The sequence below is a fragment of the Stenella coeruleoalba genome, assembly GCF_951394435.1.
Source record: "Stenella coeruleoalba genome assembly, chromosome: 3".
Taxonomy (NCBI): Eukaryota; Metazoa; Chordata; class Mammalia; order Artiodactyla; family Delphinidae; genus Stenella; species Stenella coeruleoalba.
This window is the reverse complement of record NC_137148.1, coordinates 127125868-127148387: the sequence shown is the minus strand read 5'-3', so window position 1 is coordinate 127148387 and position 22520 is coordinate 127125868. Positions and strand designations below refer to the sequence as shown.

The window sequence follows — 22520 nt, the reverse complement described above, 5'->3', positions numbered from 1 at the left end:
GGAATGTGTGGTCCGGCGGTGGAGCCAGGGAATGTGTATTTTTACAAGCTCTAAGGAAACTCCAGGTGAGGTCCGACTGGGTTTGGGAACCACTGGACTAGTGGTTCAGAGCTTCGACTCAACTCAGATCTGACCATTTCTTCCAATCCATGCTCCACACTTACTAGGCATTGACCTTGGACAAGGCACTTGGACTTTCTGACTTTTCAGTTTTTTCATTTGTTAAAATGGAAATGATATGATAGTACCTACCTCCTTGGGTTATTGAAGGCTCTGAGACATCCCCAGGGAAAGTGCTCACTAATTGATAGGTGCTATAATCAGCATTGCTATTACTGGGAAGAGACCATCTGCGGTGTAGCCAAGAGAGTGTTGGATTTGGTATCTGAAGCCTTGTGTTCGAGTCCTGGCTGGGCCGCTTGCTAGCCCTTGCTAGCTTTGGACAAGCCTTTTGACCCCCATCTCGGGGCCTCAACTTTCCCATCTATAAAGTGGAAATACTTCTTGCTCTACATTTAGGGTCTTTGAGGGGATCAAAAAAGAAAATGGGCCAGAAAACTGCTCTGAGGACGGAAAAATGCTGCATGAAGCAAGCCCCAATGAATGTGAACTCAGCTGAACCTGGGAATCCAGTGCAAAATGGGCTGCCATTGTCCTTGCGGTTCTGGGGAGGGCGGGCCATGGTGGGGGTGGGGACAGGAACTGCTGAGGCATCGGTTTTCCACAGCCCTGGTAGGACCTGGCATGGCGCCCGAGCTCTTGGGTTCTGAGAATTGTCTCCTTTCTGGTTCCTGGGACAGGAAGAGTCCGCGATCCCATAGCCTTGAAATCCCATGCAATTTGCCACAGTCAGAAGTCACCTGGAGTTCCCTTTTATTATTTAAATCCTTTTCCTTTTATTAAAAGTCTTCTTTGAAGTCCTTTACTAGTACTTTTAGAAAACTTTTAAATTAAGTATAATATGCATACAGAAAAATGCACAAATCCTAAGTGTGCAGGCTCAATGAACTTTCCAGAAACTGACCAGCTCCCAGATAAAGAAACAGAACTTTACCACCATTCCAGAAACCTTCTTTGTGCCCCTTCCAGTTACTAACCACCCCTCTTCCCCTGCCCAAGGGTAACTTTACCTAATGTAATCCATACATGAGTTTTGCCTGTTTTAAAGTTTTATATAGTTGGAATAGCACAGTATGTACTCTTTTGTATATAGCTGTTTCCACCCCACATTATGTGCGGGGGATTCATCTCTGTTGTTGCCTAGAGCAATACTTTCATTTTCTTTGATGTATAGTATTCCACTATATGACCAAGCCACAATTTACTTAGCCATCTGCTCTTGATGGACATTCAGGCTATTTCCAACAGAGGGCTATTATAAACAGTGCTGCTCTGAACATTCTCGTGTGAATCTTTCATGAACATACGTACACACTTCCGCTGTGTAAATGCCTAAGAGTGGAATTATTGGGCCCTTGAGGTATGTGTGTGTGGCTGGAACCCTTTGATTTTCAGTTCAGTTCTATTCATTGCAAGGGGAACATTGTGAACAATGTTCACAACATTGTGTCTCTATCTGGGACAGACCTGTCCGCAAGAAGGTAAACAGTTGTCTGTGGGGTTTGAGATGCTAATGAGTGGAGACATTTGCAGACTCAGAGACTTCCAGGCAGGAATCAGATCTGTTGTTTCCCTCTCCTGTCTGCTCTTCTGTTTGACTTTAGAGATAACCTTGTGGCTGCTTTGCCCGGGAGCCAGTGTTCCCCATCTACAGGGGAAAACATGCCCTCCGAGTTCTACCACAGCCCTATGAAATCAAACTTCTTAAGAATGAGGCTGTGATTTTTAACACACTGACATTTGAGAAGCACTCGTCTAGCCTAAAAGAGTCATGGAGATTTCAGTCTTTTCCTAACTTCCCCACCCGCCTCTCTCCACCAGGGCCACGAGAAGGCCACATATGTGATATCAACTTTGCAACAAGGCATGGTAGAACACGGGATCCTAAAGAAAGCGATTACCACCTTCAGCGGATCCCAAACACCAGTCACGGAAATCACCCCGGGAGCTTGTTAAACATCTATTCCTGAGCCCCACCCCTAAGGATTTTGATTCAGTAGATTTGGGGTGGGGCTTGGACTATGTATTTGTAACCCCTACACCCACCCGCTTCGGGAATTCCCAAGATGTAGCCCCTGGTTCAATTCAATGGCCAGCCCTGTCTGATGAGAACACAGCAGGCCCAGCAGTTCTGTTGAGTTCCGTGTCTGCCAGTGGCTGGGTGGAGCACAGAGTTACCATGGGTAAGAGGAACCGGTGTGGACACAGCCCAGGGGGCTTGAATGTGGGACTCTGTGCTTGAGCTGGAGTCCCCGCAGAGGTTCATTTGCATCTCATTAGTATGCACCTTGATGCTCCCAAATCATCCCTAACCCCTCTCTTGCCTCTGGCCCTACAGTTCAGGTTCAGCCAGCTCCACAGCAGGACCGCCAACAGCGGAGGGAGCTGCCTGTCTTGCCCCACTGCTAGAACCAGCTCCTCACCTGCCAAGCAAGGCCTGCCTACTTGCCAGCTTTGTCCTAAGCTGTTCTGCTCAGAGAGGATTGGACTTGGACAGACAGACAGCACTGCTGGGCTGGGTTCAGCCAGAGGGAGAATGATGGAACTGGGGATGAAGGCTTTGCTGAGAATCTGTGTTTGCTGGTGGGAGAGGACATACGGTTATATGATCCCTGGTGTGGGGGAAGGATCATAAAACTCTCCCCCTCCCAAGAGCTCTTTCCACGCTGTTGGCACCGTCGCGGAGCAGGCCAGGGAACTGCTAGACACCCAGGTTATCTGAGTTTTAATCCTGCTTTGGCCGCAAACTAGCTGTGTGAACTTGGAGCTTAGGTAACCTCTCTGAGTCTCATTTATCCCTTCTGCAAAATGAGGATAATTACAGGGTTGCTGTAAACCAGCTTAAAAGTGATAATGCCTGCCAAGCACATACCACAGGGCCTGGCGCATAGTAAATGTTCAGTAAACATCAGCTATGACCAGGGCCTGTGCCTCTGTAAACATTTCCTATTCCCCAAATGTCGCCTTCTTCAGAGCATCATTTGACAACAGCTCAGTGGAGGGTTACCCAGGAAGGCAGGAGAGCAGGGACTAGTTCCAATTCCCAGATGGACAAGTGGAGGCCCCATGAAATGAGGGGGTTTGCTCAGGGGTCTCTGGCTTGATCCCCTCCCGGGCCTCTGATATATTACCAAGGCCCCTCGGCACCAAAGGAGTGCTAAATGCTTTGCATGCATAAGCTCATTGAATCCTCCAAGTAGGTAACCGCTGCCAGCCCCATTTCACAAATGGGGAAATGGAGGCTCGGAGAGAGGAAGCCAGGCCCCCAGCCGAAAGCACAGGCAGGATGGGAGGGCAGGTCTGACCCCGAAGGCTGGCTCCTTCCCCTGCACTCTCCTGGGTAGGAGACCCTGCCTTGTGTGGGTTCTGAGGAGCCCCAGGTTGGGAGAGGAGCCGGGTTGCAGGGAGCCAGTGCAAAGCAGGGCAAAGCACCCAGGATGGGGAGACCGGGTTCTGGTTCCAGGTGCGCCACCAACGTGTGATGTGACTTAGTACGTAGCACTATGGGACTTCCCTTCTTGGGGCATAGTTTTCCGATCTCTACAAAATGGAGATTAGATTCCTAGCAGTTTGTAAACTGTGCCCTAGGGAGGCTTGGGAACTTCACAGGGATGTCTCAGAAGGTGAAGGTGGGAACGAATGGGCACGGGGCTCAGGGCAGCAGCTGGGTTTCAATCCAGTTTCCATAATGATAACGATCGTTTTTAAATAACAGCCAATATTTATTTAGCGGTTGCTAGGTATCATGCACTGTGTTAACTGCTTAATATGAATTATCTAGTCGAACCTTCAGAACTATCTGAGGTGGGTTCAGGTAGTATCTCTCTTTTAAAGATGAGGAAAACAGAGGCTCAGAGATCCAAGTCATCCTGTTGGAACTTGATGTCTAGACGTCTGAAAACTCATTCATAGTTCCTGGAAAGACACAGGATTTCATTGGATCAAAGAGTTTCAAGGAACGCAGAAGAGGAAGGACCCCGCCGGATGAAGTCCATGCAGCAGGGACATTCTGGCCTCTGCAATCTGTTCTGCCCTCTGAAAGGAGCTTTCCGGTCCTCCGGTGGAGTCTATCTCTTGACTTCAGAACACAACCTTCCAGGCTTGCAGAGAGCCACCCCCAAACCCAGGCCTTCAGGGCAGCCTCCTCCCATACAGGAGGCCTCCTGGTCCCTGCCTGGCCAGAGGCTGCCCCACCAGGAGGAGAGACTCCAGGGTTCCCCCTGGCCTTCCCATAGGGCTGAGTTCACACTGTGCCCTGATGGATCCCAAGGCACAAACGCAGAACTTAGAGGAGGTGCTCTGTTCCTCTTGCTTTGTCTCCAGAGCTTCTAAATGATAAATAGGTTCAATGCCCTGCTGAACTGGAGCTGGTTTTGCTCTTACAAACCTCTCTGGACAGAGAGCCCTGGAAGAAGTGGGGCAGGATTCGCCCTCCGTCCAAGCCCTCTGATCCTGGGATGCCCTCTGATTTAGGGAGTTTTCAGCTCCAGATGCAAAGCTCATGGACCCATATAGGCAACCCCAAGACGAAGAGATCCCTTGCTCTCTCTGGGGCTCAGTGAGTGTCAGGGGCTCCAAACTCAAATGTCTACAGCTGGCGGGAGCCTCAGGGCTGAAGCAGGCCCGGTGTGTGAACAGGAGGCCATCCGGATTGTATTTTCTTCACAGTTTGGGAAGAGGTGTAGGTACAGATATGTGTCTCTTCTATTAGAAAACTACCTTGGAGATAAACGGTAGCTGAAATGGCCTCCACATCTGGGAGAGCTTGGGGAGGGGGGACTAGAGAGCCCAGGCCCCATCTAAAGGGGGCAGCCACCACTCAACTCCAGCCAACCATGCCATGGGTGGACACAGACAGTGCCCTCCACTTTGGTAAACAGAAGTTGGAATCTAGATTTTTGGGTGAAGCTTCCCAATGTTTATATGTTAAGTAATTAAGTAGAAAACCATCAAACAACAAAACAATGTATTATAGGCCCAACAAAACTAATGGCAGCTGGACAGCTTGCACACCACCCCTTGGCCACAGGGGAGGGTCTTGAAGGGCTCTAAGATTTTATGTCCAGCAGCACGACCCTCCCTCCTTCTGCTCCTTACAGAACCATCATGTAAATCCTGTGATGGGATCCCACCTCACTACAGGTCTTTTCTTTGGGCTGAATTGCCTTGGGCCACCTCCCTGATCTTGCAGGTACCCCTCTCTCCTTGCTCCCTCTAGTCTGTCTGCAGTCTCCTTGCTCCTGCCCCAGAGCCTTTGCACTGTCTGTTTCTTCTGCCTGGAACTCTTTCTCAAGATGGCTTTGTGGCCCTCCCTCTGCTCAAATGTCACCTTGTCACGTAGGATTTCCCTGACCGCCCTTTCAAAAACAGCGCCCCCTCCATCACTCTCTAACCTTGCCTTGCATGATTTTCCTTCATATCACTTTTCATCACCTGATGATAGAGTATATTTTTTAATTTATCATCGCCCTCTCTCTGCCACTAGAATCCAATCCCCACAAGAGCAGGGACCTCACCTGTCCTATTCTCTGTTCTAGAATGCCCTCACAGGGTAGGCCCTCAAAAAAGAAGTATTGAGTGAGCGAGTGAATAAATGACTTTGGCAGAGGAAGTCCAATAACAAAACACTTTCTCATCATCTCCCACTTTGTCTCTTTTCTTCCTTAAAGCCCAGGTGCCTGGAAGCCCTGTGTTTCCTTCAAATGTCTATCTCCCCAGGGTCACATTCTGACTTTCAAGGGCCCTAGTCACTTTAGCTTTTGTGGGCCCCTTCCTCCATGAAAAAAATTAGAAATTATATTTAAGGACAACATTGGTATAAAGATGAATATATGGGCTAGTGGCTCCCACACTGGACAGCTCAGACATAGAACATTTCCATCACTGTAGAAAGTTCTGATGGAGTGCTGCTCTAGAGAATCAGCCCCAGCCACTCCAGCCCCCTCTGAGTCTCCCTTCTTGGAATATGGATTCCTGTTCTGGGTCAGTACTTGAATCCACAACCTACTAGATGGGTAAACCCAGGCAAGAGCCTTCCATTGATCTGAGCTTCAGTTTCTCATTTACAAAATGACAGTGATAATAAGTGTCACACTAAGGATGAGGTTGATACAATAACTAACTGGCACTGAGTGTTTCCTGTGCTGGGAATGTACAATGCATTGACTCTTGCAGCCTTCTCAGCAGTTCCATGAGATAGCTGCTACTCTCATTTCCCCTTTTTCTGGGACCAGAGAGGTTAAATAACTGCGCAAGGTCACACCGCTGTTGAGTAGGATTTGAAAGCAGGCGTATCCGACTCTAGAGACCACTTTCTTACTATTAATTCTATCCAATAATGTGTCTTCTCCCCAAAGACCAAGTGAGAAAATGCATGCAGATGTGTTTTGAAAACATATAGATTACCATCCAGATGTAAGACAGTATAATTTTTGTCATCAATAATAATAACCAGAATACTGATAGAAAAGGGGACCCCAAGTCCCAGCTCCCTTTCACCCATGCCCTAGGCGAGAACTTCCTTTTCAGTCGTTTCTCTTCCCCTTAGTTCCAGGCTTGGGTAGGCCTTGCTTTTACAAGCGCTCTCCTGAGACTGCCTCCCAGTCCACTGGTGGTTCCAGCTGCCTTTTACCAAGCCATTATTGGTCCTAATAAGGTGTTACTCTGCGTCTTTCCTCCCTATGCTTTCTCCTATCATATTAGCTGTCTTTCCTCCAGCCCTGGGAAGTAGGTAGAAGTAGCTATTATTATCTCCATTTTACAGACAGGTAAATTGAGGCTCAGAAGAAGTTCTGTGGCCTTCCCAAGGTCACATGGCCCATCCAGGGCTCAAGCCTCTGGTCCTTTTCCTGCTCATACCCAGTTCTTTGATTTGTTTTTGTTACACGAGAACCCAGCAGCGGCTGCCTACAAACTAGCACAGGACTCAAGTGTTCATCCAAGTTTCTTAGAAGTAAATCAGTCCCTCCTACCAATTCCTGAATTCCAGTTGGCTTAAACCAATAGAGCTGGTGTTCAAGCCCAGTCCACACTAGAGTGGGAATCTTGAATGTGAAAATTCCCCTTTTGATTTGATGTTAGATTACTCTTCCTAGCATATAGTTCTGCTCTGGTCCTGCCTCTTCTCTAAAACTTTCCATGGCTCCCAAAGACTAAGTAGAAAAATTATTTCAGTAGCTAAAGACTTCCTAACAAGCAGGTACCTGGAATGTCAACATTCTTTCACTTACAGTTTTACTCTGGCTCAAAGGCACAACCCCTCCTAATTCCTGCTCCCTGGTCCCACCCTCCCCCCACTTCCCAACCTTTGTCATAAACAGAATATATTTAGGATTCTTTCTTGAGAGCCATAGGAGCCAGCCCTAACACTGGATGCCTGGGACAGAGATGGGGGATGGGGGTGGGAGGTCAGAAAATAAATGCTGAGGGCACCCAAATCCTTTGTAAATTCACATTCAGATTTTGGGGGGAGAGTATGGACATTCTCCAATCCAGAGGGATGAATCCAGTGACTCCTTCTTTCAGGAAAGACTCTCCAAACTTTGAAAAATATCTTCCCTCTTTGCTTCTCCCCTCAGTCTAGGAAATCCAGAGCACTCAGCTTCAGGAGATCCGGCTCTCTGTTATCAGTACAGCCGCCCCCTTCTGGGTGGCCTTGGGTGTGCCAGGCAAACCTCAGTTTGTCTTACCTGAGAAATGGGAGTAAAAGGACAGATGCGTTTCCTAGGAGTATGCTGTGGCTATTAGTTAATGTCTGTGTCATGCCTAAGAAAAGGGAAGCTGCTGGGCCATGAGGGAGAATGTCATTGCTGATCTGTGCCTGGGTGATGGGAGGAATTTCATTGTCAGAAACAAAGCCTGGGGACTTCCTTGGTGGCACAGTGGTTAAGAATCCACCTGCCAATGCAGGGGACATGGGTTCGATCCTTGGTCCAGGAAGATCCATATGCCGTGGAGCAACTAAGCCCGTGTGCCACAGCTACTGAGCCCACATGCTGCAACTACTGAAGACTGCGTGCCTAGAGCCCGTGCTCCGCAACAAGAAAAGCCACTGCAATGAGAAGCCCGTGCACCTCAACGTAGAGTAGCCCCTGCTCGCCGCAACTAGGGAAAGCCCGTGGGCTGCAATGAAGACCCAACGCACCCAAAAATAAATTTAAAAAAGAAAGAAAGAAACAAAGCCTGGCATTTTGAACAAATTTGGTAGGAGCTTCTTTAGCGGAAGTTTGATTTGGCTTTGAATTTCTTCAAGTACATCTGCTTCCCCGTGGAAGGGATAGCATTACCAACAGTGTCACAGGCTCCTAGAACTAAAATGCCTGAGCCACTGCTCATGGACCATTACGGATACAGGTCACAGAGCATTAGAATCACAGAACACCCAACCACACCGCTTAGAACATGTAGGCGGGACACAGGACGTTAGCATAGCAGAGCCCCCGCTTATCAGATCTGGAGGGGCTCTTAGTCCAGTTTTTCAAACCTGTGCTTCCCAAGGGAGTGAGGGACAAACCTGGGGGCAGGGTCCTAGGCCTCGAGCCCTGCTTCAGTAGTGCAGCTCTGCTTTTATCTGTTTATAGGCTGTGTTTCCAAGTACAATTTCATCAGGAAAAAAGAGATTCTGCCCCTGAAAGCAATAGAGGGGTCTGAAATCACAGATCCATTCCCGCCCCTTCCCCCAACATACACACATCATTTACAGATGAAGAAAGAGGTCCAGAGGGCTTAGGTGACTGATTTGACCAGTCACAGGAATAAGTGACTTTAGACCTAGGTCTCCTGAGAGCCAGGTCAGCTTACTACACTGACCACTGACTAGGCATCGCGAATGATTTTCCTGATCCACAGCCAGAGGCAATCCCATAGGCCTGCACAAGCTGAAGAACCTACCAGTATAAGATGGAAAGGACTTTAGAGCTCTCCTTGTTTCCCGCAAGGGCACCTATCCCGCTAGAGTAGCATATCCTTCCCGAGTGGCCACACAGAATCTGCTTGGATTCCCCCAGTGACGGGGAGCTCTCCACATTGTGAGATGAGTCGTTCCAGAATTGCACTTGAGATCACTAACCAAGAAAATGAGGATAGATCTCAGAGCACTTATCCTGCCAGTTGTGTTCAGACTTTTATCAATGACTCGGATAAAGACATAGATGTTACAACCACCAAGTTTCTGAACGTTAGAATTAAGATTCTGGGATGCTGGGGCAGTGAGTGAAACACAAGGAGAAATGAATCACTGTCTCATTAAAATCCTACGTCATTTAGTTGCAGAAGATCAGCCTGCACAAGAACAGATTGGAGAAGATGTGAAAAGACATCTGAGAGTTTTCATTACCCACAAACTCAACAGTGAATAGTCTGAGCTGGCTGCTAAAAAGTAATAGTACTTCGTAATATTTTTCAAAAATTGTGTCACATGTCACGTTCAGCATTTATGTACATTAACTCATTTCATTCTCAAAATGGTATTATGAAGTCAGGAAACTAAGAATCAGAGAAGGTAAGCCACTTGCCCAAAGTCACACAGCCGGAAGCTTTGTCCTGTGAACCACCTTCTGCTGCCTTCCCCATGCATGAAATGGGGTTGGGAGTTACATGGAGACAGAGTTTGATTCACACCTATGTCCTAAAAGGGTCCATTCACGAAACCCCACACCTGCACTTGCTCACACCCGTGTACACACAAGCCCCACAGCTACCAGTTTATTTACTCACACAGTATGCATTCTGCCAAGCAGGCGCACACAATTATTCAAAATTGCCTCCTAAGTGTGTATGTGTGTGTGTGTGTGTGTGTGTGTGCTTTCTTGCAAATGTGCACATTCACCCACATGCAGATTTCTCTCTGAGTCTGGGGAGCCAAGAGCATGAGGCCCCACCCCAGACAAGCGCCTGCTCGCAGCTTCCCAGCAGAGCCTGCGGCTGGGCCAGCAAGCTTAGACTTGACCAGGGACCAGCGGATTCCTGCTCCACTGGGGCGCAAGCTGGGCCTTCTCCAGGGGGTTCAGTCTACCCCACCCTCACCCCGACCTCAGGCTTTGATTCTGCTTTGGCTTTGAGACTAATATTTATTGAGTGCTTTTCTATGGGCCAGGCACCAATGCCAAGCATATTAATGTACACGATCGTATTTCATCTTCATAAAACCCCAGGAAAGAAGTACTGTTAATAGCCCCATCTTACAGGTGAGGAAACTGAGGTTCAGAGAGGTTAAATTCCCCAAGGTTATACAGTTAGCAAGTGGTGGAGTTGGGCTCGAACCCAAACAGTTGGATTTACAGGTGAACACAGTTTCTCTTTCTGGCAGCATGGTTGGGAGGAAAGAACCTGGCTCTGGTTCTCACCCTGTGACTTTGGGCAAGTCCCTTTCTTTTTGGGGGACTTTATTTTCCAGCATCAAAAAGGAAGGAATGATCGCTAAAGGTTCTTTCAGCTTTCACTTTGTCATTGCTTTCCCTAAGTCCAGATCCTTTCATTTTTCAATTAGTATTTATTGAGCTCTGTTATGTACCAGGCACTGATCTAGGCACTGGGAATTCGTGCATGAATAAGATCAAAAAGCTCCTGTCTTCATGGAACCTAGCATCTAGGGCAGGAGACAGTAAACAAATAAATAAGAACATATTGGGAGGTGACAAGTGCCATGGAGAAAATGGGGTGATGTGATAAAGAAGGGCTTTAGGAAGGAGGCTACATCAAACTGGGGGTTAGGCAGTGACATTAGAGGTGAGAAATGGATAATAACAAGAAGCTAGCCATGGGAGAATCTTAAATAGAGGGAAACAGCAAGTGCAAAGGCCCTGAGGCAGATCCCAGTTTAGTATGTTTGTAGAGGAGAAAGAAGGCCCTTATGGCTGCAGCTTGGTGAACAATGGGGAGAGTGGTGGGAGGTGTCACTGGAGATACAGGCAGGGCCCAGATGGTGGGGAGCCTTCTAGGCCATGATAACAAGTTCAGATTTTCATCTAAATGCTGTGGGAAGCCACCGGAAAATTTTAAGCAGGGAAGTGATAAGAACTGATCTATGTTTTCACAAGATGTTTCAAAATAGTGGTCCTAGGTGGTATGAGGTGGGAGGGTAGCCCAGGGAGCCCATATGCCCCTGCACCCTGTAAGCCTGTTCACCTGCCCAGGTGTGGTGCCAGAAACAAATATCAGACACAGGCCCTTCCCCCAGCAAAGCACTCACCAGGTCTGTGGGTCCCACGGCTTGAACACAGCCATGGGCACCAAACCCCTACACAAGGGTGCACCCCCTTTGGCATCTTATTGCCCCCGAGGGAGACCCCATCCCTGCTCCCTTCCCTACAGCTCATCTTAAGGACTCTGGCTCTCAAGGCACCCCTGCAGCTGCTGAGCAGAGTGTCTTGTTGGGACCTGCCCTCCACAGGTGCTGACCTGGTGAACAGGAAGCTTTCCCCAAATCAGGGCAGGCAGCGCTGGGAGGTTGCACGCACCCTGGGCTCGCCGGGCCAAGGAGTGAGTGTGGACCTGGGACCGGGGTAAGCACTCATTTCCCCCCTGGGTCTTCAACTTCAAAAGCAATGCCATCCTGGGGGAAGGGGTAGGGTCCAAATGATTCAGGGGTGTCCTCGTGCTTGCAGCAGATTGTGTCAGGGATGGGTGAGTGTGGCTTTTCCCTGTGGTCGGGTCCTTCATGGGCTGTGGTGGCAAGCAAGGGGTGACAGCAAGGGGGCAGGAAGGGTGGGGAGTAGACAGCATCTTTTTCTGTCCCTGGCTTTAGAACCCTAAGCATAGAATCTACCTCCATCCTGCCCCCTTTCTTCTGAGGTGCTGGGTTTAGGGCGCCGCCAACAGGATCTCAAGCGAGGGATGGTGGCAGGGAGGCTGGAAGGAGGAGGCTTTCAGAGGCCAAGTTAGGTTGGCTTTTCCATTTCTGCCTCCACCCTCCTTCCCATGTTGGGATGCAACCCACGAGGTCTTAAAGAACCTGCATTTGGTTCTCTCAGGACTCTGGAAAGACAAGGATCCAAGCCTCTCCCTTTCCCCCTTGCCTGGAAGTTTAACTCTTCCTTGCCTTTGAAGACCAAGGCAACTGGAAAAACAAGTTTTGCCTGTTTCCTCCAAGAATGCTCGGCACATCTGGCTGGTAGCCATGAACTCCACGGAGTCAAGACTCCCAAGGGCAGGCCGGCCACCAGCCTGGTGTACGCAGCCTCACACATTGCTTCTAGAAGACCCGGTTTGGCAACCGAACTCTGCCCTACCCGGTCCCCCTCCCCATCCTCGGCTCTGATGAGTCTCACATTTTGACCCAGGCTGGAGTTCAGGGATGAGGCATTCGGGAAGTGGCAAGGGAGAGGATGCAGAAGAGAAGCAGCTCTTAGAGGGTGAAGCGTTCACTCACGGTTAGTTCAACAATCTCCAGGGGTTGGTTCTTACCTGGCCACCCACCTTGGGACTTGGGGCAAGACCCCTCCCCCACCTGGGGCTCTATTTCCCTATCTAGGCATAAGAAGGGGGATCTGAGCTCCATCATCTCTCAGGTCCATTTCAGCTCTGACATTCCAGGAAGGGAGGGGTTTTCTCTGTTCAGGGTTACAAGATGAGTCAGAATCAGGCTCTGTCCAAAGGGACTTGTGGTGGGATAGGTGGAGGTAAGCCTGGGATGGGGTAGCAGCCCTGGCCTGTGATGCAAGGAGCTCCAGGTCTAATTCTTGCTTCGTTTCTATCTAGCTGTAAGGCCCTGGGCAGGTCCCTTCACTTTATGAAACTTAGATTCCTATGACTAATAATAACTAATATTACATTAAAACTTACTATGTGCCAGGCACTATGCTAGGTCATTTACCTTTGTTATTTCACTTAATTTTCACAACAATCCAATGAGGTAGTTAATATCCTTATTCCTATTCTACAGAAGAGGAAATCGAGTCTCACAGAGGTGAAATGGCCTGCCTACAAAGTCACCCAGTTAGTAAGTGGTGGAGCCAGGCCTGACAGCCTAGCAGCCTGACGCCAGGCCTGTGATCGTGATCCCTTTGCTTTTCTGCAGCCTCTACGTGTGCAGACACAGCTCAGTTCAACTGGAGCTGAGCTCTGATGGAGGGGTCTTGTCAGAAGTACTTAGGGCCAGACTGCTAAGCTTGGGTACCTGGTCAGAATGATTCCACCATCACTGGGGAGACATTGAAGGTTTGGGGAAAAGGAGAGAAGTGGTAAGGACAGTGTTGTATCTGCCGGATGCCCTTCAGAAAGCCCTTAAACTAGTCTGTTATTCTTTGAACACAAGGTTTTGCAATCTCAGCCCTACTGACTTTGCTGCGGGGATCTGTCCCGTGCACTGTAGGATGTGTAGCAGCATCCCCGTCCTCTATCTACTAAATGCCAGTAGCACCTCCTGCACACAAGCTGGGGTAGACAAAAATACCTTCAGACGTTGCCAAATATCTCCTGAGGGGCAAAACCACCCCAGTTAAGAACCACGGCTGTAGGAACCATTTCTTTGCTAACTTGTACCCTTTCTTTTTCTCTCCAGGGTTTCGGGAGGTTTTCCATCATGATTATTGCCTTGCTGGGGTTTGCCATTTTCTTGCTTCATTGTACAACTTGTGAGAAACCCCTAGAAGGGATCATCTCATCAGCCTGGCGTTTCACACACCCCCTTTATAATGTGACCATCTATGAAAACTCTGCTCCCAAGACCTACGTGGAAAGCTCTGAGAAAATGGGCATCTATCTCACAGACCCCCAGTGGGCAGTGAGGTACCGGATTATCTCTGGAGATGTGGCCAACGTGTTTAAAACAGAGGAGTACATGGTAGGCAACTTCTGCTTTCTGAGAATAAGGACAAAGAGTAGCAACACAGCCCTTCTGAACAGGGAGGTGCGAGACAGCTACACCCTCATCATCCAAGCCGCGGAGAAGACCTCGGAGTTAGAAGCTCTGACCCGCGTGGTGGTCCACATCCTGGACCAGAATGACCTGAAGCCCCTCTTCTCCCCGCCTTCATACCGAGTCACCATCTCTGAGGACATGCCCCTCAAGAGCCCCATCTGCAAGGTGAGCGCCACGGATGCCGACCTGGGCCGGAACGCCGAGTTCTATTACACCTTTAACACGAGGTCGGAGATGTTTGCCATCCATCCCACCAGCGGGGTGGTCACCTTGGCCGGGAGGCTCAACGTCACCTGGCGAGGGAAGCATGAGCTGCAGGTGCTGGCTGTGGACCGCATGCGGAAGATCTCAGAGGGCAACGGATTTGGTAACTTGGCAGCACTGGTCATCCACGTGGAGCCTGCCCTCAGGAAGCTCCCGGCCATTGCCTCAGTGGTCTTGGCTACACCAGAGAGCGGTGACGACGCCACCTATGCCACGGTGGTGGTGGATGCAGAGAGCTCAGGTGGTGACGTGGACTCGCTGGAAATTGTTGGTGGTGACCCTGGAAAGAACTTCAAAGCCATCAAGTCTTACGCCCGGAGCAGTGAGTTCAGTTTGGTTTCCGTCAAAGACATCAACTGGATGGAACACCCTCATGGATTCAACCTCAGCCTGCAGGCCAGGGGTGGGAGCAGACCTTCTTCTTCTTCCCAGATCAGGGGCTTTCACCTACCTCCTTCCAAACTGGCTTCCCTCAAATTTGAGAAGGCTGTTTACAGAGTGCAGCTTAGTGAGTTTTCCCCTCCTGATAGCCGTGTGGTGATAGTGAAAGTAACCCACGCCTTCCCCAGCCTGAAGTATGTTCTAAAGCCATCCTCAGAGAGTGCAGCGTTTAAACTGAATGCTCGCACGGGGCTGATCACCACCACGAAGCTCATGGACTTCCATGACCGAGCTCAGTACCAGCTACACATCAGAACCTCACTGGGCCTGGCCTCCACCACTGTGGTCATTGACATCATGGACTGTAACAATCATGCCCCCGTGTTCAACAAGTCCTCCTACTATGGCACCTTTGATGAGAACATCCCTCCAGGCACCAGCGTTTTGACTGTTACGGCCACAGACCAGGATCATGGAGACAATGGATACGTCACCTACTCCATCGCTCGCCCAAACTCTGTGCCCTTTTCTATCGACCCTTACCTGGGGATCATCTCCACCTCCAAACCCATGGACTATGAGCTCATGAACAGAATTTACACCTTCCAGGTATGGGCGTCAGATTGGGGATCCCCATTTCGCCAGGAAAAAGAAGTGTCTGTTTCCCTTAGGCTCAAGAACTTGAATGACAACAAGCCTATGTTTGAGGAAGTCAATTGCACTGGGTCTATCCATGAAGACTGGCCAGTAGGAAAATCAGTAATGACCGTGTCAGCTATAGATGTGGATGAGCTTCAGAACCTAAAATATGAGATTGTGTCAGGCAACGAACTAGAGTATTTTCATCTAAATCATTTCTCTGGAGTGATATCTCTCAAACGCCCTTTTAGGAACCATACTACTGGTCAACCCATCAACTATTCCCTGAAAATTACAGCCTCAGATGGGAAAAACTATGCCTCGCCCATGACTTTGAATGTTACTGTAGTGAAGGATCCTCATTTGGAGGTCCCTGTAAAGTGTGATAAAACGGGGGTGTTGACACATTTCACAAAGACCATCCTGCACTCTGTTGGGCTTCAGAATCAGCAGTCCATTGATGAGGATTTCACTTCCTTAAGTGCATATCAGATCAATCATCATACCCCTCAGTTTGAGGACCACTTCCCACAGTCCATTGACATCCTTGAGCGTGCTCCTCTCAACACCCCCCTGGCCCACCTGGCAGCCACCGACCCCGATACTGGCTTTAACGGCAAACTGGTCTATGTGATTGCAGATGGCAATGAAGACGGCTGCTTTGACATTGAGCTGGAAACAGGGCTGCTCGCTGTAGCTGCCCCCTTGGACTATGAAGTCACCAGTTTCTACATCCTCAATGTAACGGTGTATGACCTGGGCACTCCCCAGAAGTCCTCCTGGAAGCTGCTGACGGTGAATGTGGAAGACTGGAATGATAATGCGCCCAGATTTCCTCCTGGTGGGTACCAGGTAACCATCTCAGAGGACGCAGAAGTTGGAACCACAGTTGCGGAGCTGAAAGCAAAAGATGCTGACTCGGAGGACAATGGGAGGGTTCGCTACACCCTGCTAAGCCCCACAGAGAAGTTCTCCCTCCATCCCCTCACTGGGGAACTGGTTGTCACAGGACCCCTGGACCGGGAATCAGAACCTCAATATATACTCAAGGTGGAGGCCAGGGACCAGCCCAGGAAGGGTCACCAGCTCTTCTCTGTCACCGACCTGATAGTCACATTGGAAGATGCCAATGACAACTCTCCCCAGTGCATTACAGAACTTCGCAGGCTTAAGGTCCCAGAGGATCTGCCGCCAGGGACCACTCTAACATTTCTAGATGCCTCTGATCCTGACCTGGGCCCTGCGGGAGAAGTACGATATGTCCTATTGGATGATGCCCATGGGACCTTCCATGTGAATCTCATGACGGGGGCACTCAGTCTGGAGAAAGAGCTGGACTTTGAGAGGAGGGCTGGGTATAACCTGAGCCTGTGGGCCAGTGACAGCGGGAGGCCCCTGGCCCGAAGGACCCTCTGCCACGTGGAGGTGATCGTCCTGGATGTGAACGAGAACCTCCACCCTCCCCGCTTTGCCTCCTTTGTGTACCAGGGCCAGGTGCGGGAGAACAGCCCCTCGGGAACCTCAGTGATGGCAGTGGCTGCCCACGATGAGGACAGTGGCTTGGACGGGGAGCTCCAGTACTTCCTGCGGGCTGGCACCGACCTTGCAGCCTTCAGCATCAACCAAGACACAGGTACTAGGAGTGGGATGGGATGGGAGGGCCAGGTGCTGGGAGAGGATGGGCCTAAGGGAATCAGGCACTGTCTTGAGAGAAGTCAGGCTATAGGCTAAAAAGAACAATAAATAGGGACACTCCTTCCTGTCCCTTTCATTTTATTTTTAATTTATATACATATATATACACATATATATATATAGTATATATATGTATATATACATATGTGGGTGTATGTATGTATATCCATTTAAGTTGAATCAACCATCTCACACACACTTGTATACACATACACACACACAAAAGCATATGTTACATATATATGCTTATAAAAATAATGTATCATAGTTATAAAATTTTTATATATAATTTAAAAATGAATGTTTCTCTGTGTCCCATCTCCCCAGATATAATCTCTATTAAGAATTTGTCCTATAATCTTCTAAATTTTTCTCATTGCATCGGATATATGATCACTTTTCATTTTATTATTATGAAAACATAATACAACAGATACTAATTCTGAAACTTATTTTGTCACCAGGATATCTTATATGTCAGTACATATAAATCTCCTTCATTCTTTTTTAATGGCTGCATTTGTTCATATACTTTTACTCATATGCAATGAGTCTCTACAGGAAAAACTCTTAAAAAATGGAGCTCTTGGGTCAAAAGATAACATTAATAGATATATAATATCCATATATCCATATATCCATCATCCATAGATATATAATTAATATCAATGCTAACAGATATTTTCAAATTGTCCTCCAAAAAGGTGGCACCTTTGAAGCTCCACAGAAAATAAGTGCAATTCAGCAAACACTTACTGGGCACCCTCTACCTGTGAGGTCCTGAGATAGGCACCTTGGGAGAGATCCCAGGTGAATAAAAGTATGTCCTTCTTGATGGGATGATTTCTCTCCGGGGTAGAGGGCAGGGTGATGTGGTTGAAAGAGCATTAGATTGAGAGTCAATTCTAGACCCAGCTCTTCTGCTTACTTGCTACATGATCTTGGTCAAGTCATGCTCTTTCTCTGGGCCTCAGTTTCCCCATCTGTCAAAGGAGTAAGGTTCCTTCAGCTCTGCAATGCTATGGCTCTGAGTACAGGCTCTGCCCTGTCATCTGGGTCTTTCCAGCTGAGTGTGACCCATAAGAACTTAGGCTACAAGCCTCTTCCGCTCACTCTTGGACCCTCGACTTCTGGAACAGTGCTAGTTCATAATAAGCAATTTGTAGATGAGAGAACCAATGAATGACGCCAAGTCTCTAAAATCATGAAGATGAGGAGAGGGGAACAGCAATTTATTTATCAAACCCCTACCCTTGAATTGGTATCTATAAGGACTTGAAGCTTGAAGGAACCAGTCTAAGGACAAATGTAAGGAAATCCCACTTAGAGAATGTGAAATGAATAAATTGGACTCGGCTTGAAGTAGTCAGGAGAAAGCAGGTCAACTACCATGGTCTTCTGGAAACCCTGCATATGCCCACATGCCCCAGTCATGGGCCTATCTTAGCAGAGAAAGGCTCTGAGAGGTTCTACAATAAGGATATGAATTTCCCTGTGTTTAACTCAGCAGCTCCCATGCCATATGAGCCACAGTTCCCTTTTCTCGTGGAATAGTTATCAATATCCTTTCCACAGTACCATCTCAGGAGTGTTAGGTAAAGTGCTTTCTAAAGCTACTTTGAGCTCTAAACTATTTTGGGTTTGGTGATTGACTATCCCTAGGAATGATTCAGACTTCCGCACCCCTGGACCGAGAATTCATGTCCTGCTACTGGCTGACGGTACTGGCAGTGGATAGGGGTTCCACCCCCCTCTCTTCTGTAACTGAAGTCTACATTGAGGTTTTGGATGTCAATGACAACCCACCCCAGATGTCCAGCCCCGTGTTCTACCCCTCCGTCCGGGAGGATGCACCCCTGCACACCTCCGTGCTCCAGCTGGATGCCCGGGACCCGGACTCCAGCTCCAAGGGGAAGCTGACCTTCAATATCACCAGCGGCAACCAAATGGGATTCTTTGTTATTCATCCTCTCACAGGTAAGGACCTCAGAAATCTGGGTGCACAGGATTATCTACAACAGTGCTTCTCAAAGTGTGGTCCTAGAATGGCAACATGAGCATCACCTATGAACTTGTTAGAAAGTCAAGTTCTCAGGCCCCATCTTAGACCTACTCAATCAGAGCTCAGGGTGGGGACAAGAAATGCTGTATTTTAATATGACGTCCAGAGGATTTTGATGTGTGCTAAGTTTGAGAAGTGCTGCTCAGCAAAGTCCATCTCTGTGGGAGAATAAGAATATGTGAGTTTTCTTTCCTTGGAGCCCAGGGAAGCTAAGCAGGTTCCCTAGGTGGTCAAGCTGGGACTATTTCAGACCTCCAAGTGCTCCCAACTGACCATTCCTGAGAATCGCAAACCACAGGTTGAATCTCTTAACTCTAGTCCCACACTGATCTCAAGCCTGCTCACAGCACGGTGGCCATACAGATCCGCTTCAGAGCAACCAACCGTCTCACAAAGGTCTGTCCTCGGTCCAAGGCCATCTTGGATGGTTTAGAGGAATCCAGCGGTCATTGGCTTGCAGCCGTGAACCAGATGCAACCCACAAAGGTGTTCTGTTTGGCCTGCACAAGCTTTAAACAGTGATTTTTCAAGTTTCTGCCAACATTTAAAAATTTGGAAATTGCGCAAAATATTCCAGATTTCTGGTTGTTCTTAAAATAACAAGATCTGGCCACATGGACCACACATCCCGCAGGGCCACAGCTGCCCGGAGCTGACAGCAGCTCCCTGTGTACAGCAGGTGTGTCCTCTGTGCCCACAGTCCCCTCACACCCGACTGTGTTATTCCCGCCTGCTTCCTGCAATTATGCTGCCTGCCTGGCTCCCAGCAGAAGGTGAGAGCCAGTTCCCACTGCTGCAGGTACGGCTCCAAGGCCACATGTCCCTCTTGACCATGAACAACAACCCTATTGCAGAGAAGGCTGACATTCTCTCCTTCGAACCCAACTTCCCATTCTCCAGCTCCAACTGACTCTTGTCCTGGAAGGACAGAACTCTGGCAAGATTGGAGGAAGGAGAAGGGGAGAGTGCTGGCAGCAGCTTCCTGATCCTTAAGGCAAAAGGGAGTCAGGAGGAGCGATGGGCCTGGGGATCCTGAGGCAGACAGTGGGCGGGGGATACAAGTGCCCCTTTGCCCTGTGACATCTGTTTGGAACCTTTGACCTCGGGGAGCGGATTAGTCCTCCTAGAAGGAGAATGCTTTTCTCTTGAAGAACAGGCCTAAGCTGGCTCTCTGCCTGGGCCCACTCTGTCCCTCTTTTTTTGGAAGAGGGAAGAGATCTCTCACCTAAGGCAATAGGTTCTCTACTTCTTCCAAATCCCTGCTCTGTTTACTGTCAACAGTTCCCTGACACCAGGTCTGGCAAAATGCCCCAGAGGGCAGAGAGCTCTTAGTATTCCTACAGTTGAGAAGAAATTTTTATCAACATGAACATTTGAAAATAAAATAATAAGTCAGCAATGATTCCCCGCGCCCCACACCCCCCGCCCACCTTTCTTATCCACATTATATTGTCCTACTTCCATACTTGGATCCCTTGGATGGCTTCCCTGTGCCCTTAAGATAAAGCCAGACCCTGCCGTGTCCCACAGACTTGTGCCTGACCGGGCCCCTGCTTTCCTTTCTGGCTTCATCTTGCCTCTCTTGCTCTATCACTCTCTGGATCCAGCCACATGGCCTGCCTTGGTCCATGACCTCTCCTGGCACAGGGCCTTTGCACATGCTATTCCTGCTGCCAGGAGTCTCTTCTCTCTGTTTTCAGGCTAACTCCTGCTCTTCTTTCAGATCTTGGCCCAGCTGTTCTTTCCTTAGAAAAGTTTTTCCTGACACTATAATACATCTCCCAGCAGCATCTAGTTTTTAAAAACACTTATCACTTAGAACATTATATTCATGTATGTGATTATTCCATTAATTATCCATGTCCTTCACTAGACTTCAAAGGTTTTCCAGAAAAGGAAGCTTGATTTTTTTTTTTGCCCACTAGAATATGAAGTCCTGGCACACAGTAGGACCTCAATAATTGGGAAATGAATGAATGAATCTCTGCCAGCATCCACAATCTTTTGTTAAGCCCAAGACTCATTTATTCAGCAAATGTTTAAAGGTGTCTGCCCTGATGAGGCATTGAAATTATGTGCTGTAGAGAGAGGGGAAGGTATAAAACATAATTTCAGGCCTTGAGGAATCCAATCCATCAGGACCATGAAGATCTGGATGTAAAAAAAGCTATAGAACCAGTGTAAAGAATACGACATTGGGACTTCCCTGGTGGTGCAGTGGTTAAGAATCTGCCTGCCAATGCAGGGGACATGGGTTCAAGCCCTGGTCTAGGAAGATCCCACATGCCGCGGAGCAACGAAGCCCATGTGCCACAACTACTGAGCCCATGAGCCACAACTACTGAGCCCACGAGCCACAACTACTGAAGCTTGCATGCCTAGAGCCTGTGCCCCACAACAAGAGAAGCCACCGCAATGAGAAGCCCGTGCACCGCAACGAAGAGCAGCCCCCCCTCGCTGCAACTAGAGAAAGCCCTTGCGCACAGCAACAAAGACCCAACGCAGCCAAATTAATTAATTAATTGATTATTTAAAAAAAAATTATATATATAAAAGAAAGAGTACCACATTGTTAAAATATGAGTAGATGTGGTGCTGTGACTGTTTAGAGGAGAGAGGAAGCTGCTCAGTGTGGTAGACCAGCAACGGCTTCATGGAACAGGGGTGGCTATGCCGAGCTGAAGGATCCGGAGGATTTGACAAGGAACAGTCTGGCAGGGCACTTGGGCAAGGACTGTGACAGGAGAAATAGCCAGGAGGGAAAAAGACCCAGGTCTTGTTGAAGACAGAGCAAGTACGTCCATTTTTTTTCCTTTTTTTTCCTTTTAGTTTTTTCTTCTTTTAAAAATTTTTAATGGTGAAATAATTGTAGACCTACAGGAGAGTTGCAAAGAGAGTTCTCATATATCCATCACTCAGTTTCCCCTCATGTTAACCTAGCACATTTATCAAAACTAAGAATTAATACTGGTGCAAGGCTATTAAGGAGAATACAGACTTTACTAAGATTTCCCCAGTTTTCTCTGCTAACATCCTTATTCCCATCCAGGACCCCACACTACCTCTAGTCCTCACATGTCCTTGGTCTCCAGTGTCTGACCTTTACTAGTCTTTTATGAGCAAGTAGGCCCATTTTCTAAAGGCATATCCATTTCCACCACTTAACAAATGTAAGATCTTGGGGAAGTTACTTGACTGCTCTATGTCTGAGTTTGCTCACCAGTAAAATGGAGATAATAATAGCTACCTCTTTGCTGGTTGGGAAGACTAAATGGGTGAATAGATGGAGATACATAGGGAGCTTTGAAGAATGCCTGGACGTGTAAGAGCTCAGTGAGTGCTGGCTCTTATGATTCTGAGGAAGGGCAGAGGGGGGAGAGGAAGCTGGCAGGGTAGGTGGGGTAAGACCTAGATGGTGGTGGGTCAGGGTAAAAAGAGTAGAAGAATCTAGAATCCATTAGAGGTGGAATCAACAGTAGTTATAAAACCACTGGATGAGGG

General features: G+C 48.4%; 2 protein-coding genes across 2 annotated transcripts in view; one reads left to right on the top strand and one right to left on the bottom strand.

The window, feature by feature from the left end:
* Positions 1-22520, bottom strand: part of SLC36A1 (solute carrier family 36 member 1) — a 167319-nt gene that overhangs the window by 22111 nt on the left and 122688 nt on the right. The gene's annotated exons all lie outside the window — the stretch shown is intronic.
* Positions 13301-22520, top strand: part of FAT2 (FAT atypical cadherin 2) — a gene marked incomplete at its 3' end in the record, with an annotated part of 64528 nt that continues 55308 nt past the window's right edge. Inside the window, exons 1-2 of the mRNA XM_079917161.1 lie at positions 13301-16895; positions 18620-18934. Coding sequence (XP_079773287.1) covers positions 13640-16895; positions 18620-18934 — 3571 coding nt within the window. The 5' untranslated portion in view covers positions 13301-13639. The remainder of the gene's footprint in view (positions 16896-18619; positions 18935-22520) is intronic.